The sequence below is a fragment of the Diospyros lotus genome, chromosome 10, assembly GCF_014633365.1.
Source record: "Diospyros lotus cultivar Yz01 chromosome 10, ASM1463336v1, whole genome shotgun sequence".
NCBI classification, from domain to species: Eukaryota; Viridiplantae; Streptophyta; class Magnoliopsida; order Ericales; family Ebenaceae; genus Diospyros; species Diospyros lotus.
The window spans coordinates 4905191-4911190 of record NC_068347.1 but is presented as its reverse complement, the minus strand read 5'-3'; the positions used below and the strand labels follow the sequence as shown (position 1 = coordinate 4911190).

The 6000-nt window shown below is 37.3% G+C and overlaps 1 protein-coding gene across 3 annotated transcripts in view; it reads right to left on the bottom strand.

Moving 5' to 3' along the window:
• Positions 1–1916: 1916 nt before the first annotated feature.
• Positions 1917–6000, bottom strand: part of LOC127811881 (diacylglycerol kinase 5-like) — an 82717-nt gene continuing 78633 nt past the window's right edge. For all 3 annotated transcript variants that reach the window (XM_052352076.1, XM_052352074.1, XM_052352077.1), the window contains exons 11-13: positions 3971–4058; positions 3700–3816; positions 1917–2500 (exon numbers count right to left, since the gene is read on the bottom strand). In XM_052352076.1, coding sequence (XP_052208036.1) covers positions 2213–2500; positions 3700–3816; positions 3971–4058 — 493 coding nt within the window. In that variant the 3' untranslated portion in view covers positions 1917–2212. The remainder of the gene's footprint in view (positions 2501–3699; positions 3817–3970; positions 4059–6000) is intronic.

Below are 6000 nucleotides of genomic sequence, written 5' to 3'. Positions count from 1 at the left end.
GTATCAAAGTTATAGATGATAGAGAGAACATAGGTATTTTTGAATCAAGTTATGATTTGATGTCTTTACAATTAGGATTCAGCCAAAGGAAACAACAAATACAGCGACCAACGCATGATCCGTTGCAACTAATGCAATTTTTGCAATGGAATTCAGAAGCCACAATTTGCAACGAATTTTAGGATGGAAAATGTTGTTGTAAAAATTTGTGACCAATTTTGTGACTGAAAATCAAATTTTAGATTTTACGACATATTTGCTAACAAGCAGATAGTCAATCGTAATTGGTGACGATTACGACAAGCAACTTTTTGTCACAAATTTGTGACTCACTGCTTTAACCACCCTAAGCGAAAGTCCCAACAATGGAATGGGAGTGCCCGCCCTAGATCTTTGAACAGGGCCAACCCATGGCCTAGCCTATGCTAGGGCCCCCAAAAATTTGGAGCCCCCAAAAAATACAGCCCCCTCTCAAAGAAAAATATAGTAGCCACTTGAGAGAACAAAGCACTCCTTCCCACCCCTCCCAAAAAATTTGGCCCCAACCTCCCCCCTCAAAAAAAAAAAAAAAAAAAAAAAAAATTAGGGGCCTCCAAAAAATACAGCACCCCACCCTCCTCTCAAAAAATTTATTATCGCTTAGGGCTCGCTGAGCCTCGGGCCGACCTTGTCTTTGAATAACACCAAGCCACCACATAGAGTTCCTAGCTTTCGTCGCAAAGTATTGACCACCTTTGGAAAGGAAGCTAACTATCACAATTTTTTTTTTAATTATTTAATCAAACTTGTGATGGATTTTATTACAAGCTCCTTTCCATAGCAAATTTCTCACTGTTTTTGTGATGGAAGCAACTGTTTAAAAATAGCAAAATTATTAATTATTTAATCAAATTTACAACGGAAGAATTGTAAATTTGCGAAAGATTTTTGAAGAGACACCTTTCTATTGTAAATTTGCAACTGAATTTGTGATAGAAGCCGATACAAGATAAAAAGAAAAAAAAAAAGAAGAGAAAATTGCAATAGTCGCCCTAGAGATTTGGCTTAATTGTAAGAATTACCCATATTTCAAAAATAGTAATAACCTCCCATTTTGTTAAACAAAGGAATAAAATGACTATTTTACGCTTCATTCTCTCTCATATTTTCTCTTCTCTCTCATTTGATTTTGAAAAATAAAAAATATCTATTGAAGCTAATTCTAAATTTGGGTTTGACAACCTAGGTTCATCTAGGGTTGCAATCGAACTGAGCTGAGATTCGCTCGAGCCAATTTTTAGGCTTGAGCTCGAGTTTGAACTTTAAACCTCAGCTCAAACTGACTCCTCAAAAGGTTGACAAGTTGAGCTTGAGCGGCTGTTTGCGAGCCTTGGGCGGTGGCATCGGTAGAGGCAAGATAGAGGGGGGGTGTGGTGGCGGTGAGCCATAGTAGGGAGGAAAGTGTGCAACGATGAACGTTAATAATGGATAGTGTTTCAGAGAGGCGATGACGAGTAGTAGTAGGCGAAGATAGAGGGTGTGTGGCAGAAAACGACGACAATGGTAGGGGGTGACAACGAGCGACAACAACACAGCAAGGGTGTGTGTGGCGGTGATGGCAGACGAAGATAACACACAATGGGCAATGATAAATCAGCAGAAGACAGTGTGTGATGGGGAGCGATGGTGGCAGAAGACGACAATTGGTGGTCGGGTTCAGCTTCAGATAGAGGCTTGCAATGGCAGTGAGAGGTGTTGACCATGGGCGATGTTTGTGCTTGGCTCAACCTCAACTCGTTTACCTTAATGAATGAACTCAAATGAGCTTTTGTTGAGCTGAACACCGAATTACTTGCGAATGGTTTAGCTTATTTGTGACCTTAGATTTCGTCAAACCTAGGACACTATAAACATAAACTCTCCAGAATATTCAAAGTCTCAGGGGTACCCCAGTATTTATCCAAACAACAATAATAGTTTTTACAATTATTATAAACCATGAGCAAACTCATACCTAGATTATCCACATTGAGCTGAAACCATGCATGCAGGGTGAAATACAATTAGGAACAACGATGATTGGATGTGTTGCACCAGCAATAATAAGTATTAATATTCCAACATTCAGCCCACAGATGAAGACTGGTTCCCTGTTCATGGCCACAGAAATAACATTGAAGATTGATTTACCAATTGAAACGTTTTAACAATCTTAAACCCCCTTTCCTTTATGTTAGCAATGCATTGACTCTGCTGCCCCAAACTTCCAATATTCTGGATCAACAGGGTCGGTCCCAGTGCTATCTTCTTCATCAGCACTATAACTGGCATGTGTTGAACCTTTCACACTCTTGGATCTGCAGTCATTGGTGACAAGCATCTTCACTGGGCCATAGTGTGAGATTTCAACCACGACAGTCTCATCAACACATGGAAGGGGTTGCTTCCAAGGTTCCCCATCCATCCTCATATATGTGTAACGAGATGCACCCTTGTGAAATTCAAACCGGATCCTGTGTGCCTAAATGAAAAAAAAGAAGAGCCGAAAATCATAAGAAAATCACATGTAAGAAACTGTTTGCGGGGCATTAATAAAAAGCTCATAATATCACTGCCAAATCTGCTACATTTTTTCTCCTGAACTTTTGTGTAGTATGCACCATAGTTACTAGGAGCGTGGTATTTTCCAGGCTGTGGTACGGGAACAAGTACAGGGTACGTTAGTATACTAATTTTGTGGTATGGGAAGTGTAGGCTTATTGGTTCGTTATTTCAAGTTGTGGTACGTTATATAGTTGTACTCGAGTCGGAATTAATAAGATTGGTATTTTACTATTGGTTTGGTTTGGTTTGAGTTCTTTTCTAGTTCTTGCACAACTTACGGAGGTGAAGAATCTTATGCAAACGAAGTTAGGCTTGAATAAAAATGCAATAGAATATGCAAGAAAGTGAGAAAGGCAAGCATTCTTTTCTCTAATTTTCTTTGAAAATTTTTCCAAGATAGGGATCCAAATTGTGTTCCTTGCAATCCCAAGACACAAAAAAACCATGATCTAGAACGTGTGATCCAGATTATGGTTCCAGGAGGTAGGAGAGAACCCGATAACTATGGTATGCACCCAGAGATGCATTGCAGTCTCTTCGATCCTTCTTTTCCAAATAAAAACAGTCCATAATAAAACAAAACTACTTGATAGTTACAAGATTGTAGAAGTCAATGACACCACTCAAACCACGTAATATTTGCTTCTGCTTAAAGTAATTAACATAACCATCTGACAAATTACTAAGAGGAAATAAGTCATTTCTGGAGGTAAGCCAAATGATTAAGCTATAGTCAAAATGATTTATTAATCCTGACACGTGCTGAAAGAAAAGTCTAACAAATGAAGCCTCAGACTGGAAACAGCACACATTTTCCAGTCCAAATCATTGACAAGTTCAGATGCAGTTAATAGGCATGTTTCCGTTAAGTGTGTGCATTCTCTGCCATAGTTCTTTGATAGGTCAATGAGCATATTTTACCTCATCATGCCTTGAATAGTTGCTTATAATGGGAATGCCAAGGTTTTGCAGTGAATTAAACAAACTATTATGTACCAAAAAAGAAAAAAACTATTCATTGGAAATTATATGATCTCTCAATCATGTGCTCTTGTGCATTTCCGCTCAAGACATCCCTAAATTTTCTGGTTCATTAATAGGTATTTGATCTCTAACCTGAGCAAGGCGAATACCATGTCCATTTGGAGTAAGCAAAGCAAGTCCATGCCAAGCATCTTTAAAACCAACAATCTCAAGAAGGCCATCATCTACAAATGGTGGAGTCAGATCTCTCTGCATACCATGTTCCAGCAAGGTACATTCATCAGAGATGTGGAAAGGAAAATAAAGTTTTGGTATTAATTGCGGGTATAAAACAACAGAGTAAAAAAAAAAAAAAAAAAAGGGAAAGAGAAAGATGAAAAAAATGAGAAAGAAAAGTACTAACATTATGCATTTTCTTTGCATTAGGGGTTCCCCAAGGATCTAGTCCACCAGAGAAGCTAGGCAAGTTAAGGCATAGAATTGACCTGATACTGAACATGTTAAAGAAACAAATATTCAGCAAAATAAATCACACGGTATCTCATCCATCTATAGATCAGATTCAAGAACTATAAAATGAAATGGAAAAATCATTCTCTCAATTTATAACGAGTTAACAAAAGCAATAGTTGATCAAACAAAATTGGAAGAAGAGCAATAACATTGAAAAAGCTGGAGGCAATGGAAGAGATAAGGAATGAGATTTTGATATTCCCAATGACTATGCAAGACCTCAAAAAAGAAATTGACAGTTTCTAATCAAGAAAAGAAACCCCCCCCCCAAAAAAAAAAAGGAAGGAAAGTAATGCTTTTAGTGGAAAATGCCTGGAATTTGCAAAAGAACTTAAGAGTTATGGTTTTGTTAGAAAAATAACTCCAAGCTTTGCTATTCACCTCTTTGGCCAGTTGAATACTGATAAGATACAGAACTTCTTTCCTTCATTCTTCTTTTAACAAAAACATTATGGAATTTTTGCAAACAACATAATGCTGAAATTTGTATAATTTAAGATTTTTAACTCTGTTGAAAGGTGAATAATTCAACCACATTCAAAGTTTTTACTATTTTTTCACTTTGAAAGAGATTTTTTTTAGTGGAGCACACTGGAATCCCTTGGGGATAACCCTCAATATTTATAGTGTTGAAAGTATTACTCCTAATGCAGTTGCATTCAATCTCAAGCCTCAATACAATATTATTTCATTGGGGTATAAAACTCATAGCAACGTGTGAAGTGGGTAAGGGTTAGGGTTGCTGCATTCGATGCTCAGATGTAGTGCTAAATTTGTGAGGCCTGGAGATAGGATTATCAACATTAATGTTGTCATAAACTAAGAGAGTGAATGTTGTTGGCAGATACGCACCAAAAGTGGATTGCAAGAAGAGACAGGCAAAAATTTCAAAAAGATATAGATGGGTTCTGGAAATGAATTCCTAAAGCAGAGAAGAGAGGAAGGAGAGGAGAAGAAAATACTAAGTTCAAGATCAGCAGCAAAGAGTGGAGTGTTGCTGCAGCAGCAGGAGCAGAGGAGAGCTTGAGGCTTTAAAGGTTAGGGAGATTGCTTCAAGATGAAAGGTAATTGAAAGGGATATGTCCTATTTTTAATTGTTTCCTATTTTGATTTAGAAATTAGCTTCAGGTTAGGATTTATCTTATTATTTTGTTATGTTTTCATTTTTATTAGATAATTATAGTAATAATAGTATTTGGATTCCCAGTTATCATTAGACTTGGATTCATAATTCTATTATAGTTAGGATTAGATTTGGCCTATAAAAAAGGTTCATGACGTAATTTTTCAGTCAGCTTGATTGATTGAATAATATGATTTCATCTTCGCTGTGTTTTTCTCCCTGGCCTTTTCTCTTTTCTTCTCCCTAGGCTTTTCTCTTCTCCTTCCTTCTCAAGCTTCTTGTTCTTCTTCCTAATATCTTCTCTTTCTTCTCAACTTTCTGCAATCTTATTGCTGTCCCGCATCAGCAATAAGAGAGGAGTGTCAAAACACTAGGATTCAGCCAAAGAAAGATGTTTTAAGAGGAAGATATGTATGGTTTCCACTTTCCATGTTAATATATATGCACAGTCAAGTTGTTATTATTGTTTTTTTTTTCTTTTCTTTTTCTCAAATAAATAATTTGTAGGTCTAGTTGTAAATTTCATGTCTTCTGGTGCTGTGATCTGTTATTTGACAAGAAAATATGTTTATGTTGGTCCACACCAAGTATGCTAAGGCACAATAGTGCTAACAAGGCAGACTAGGTAGTGTTGAGATATAAGACCTGTGGCCCTTAGTGTCAGATTTGATGTAAATCCTTGGTTCCAGACATGGTAAAGCCCTGGTACCTGACATGGGGCAAATCCTTGGTACTGGACATGAGAGAGTAGGTCTTGGACATGGGGGGACCTAGGTCCTACAACAACAATTTTGTTC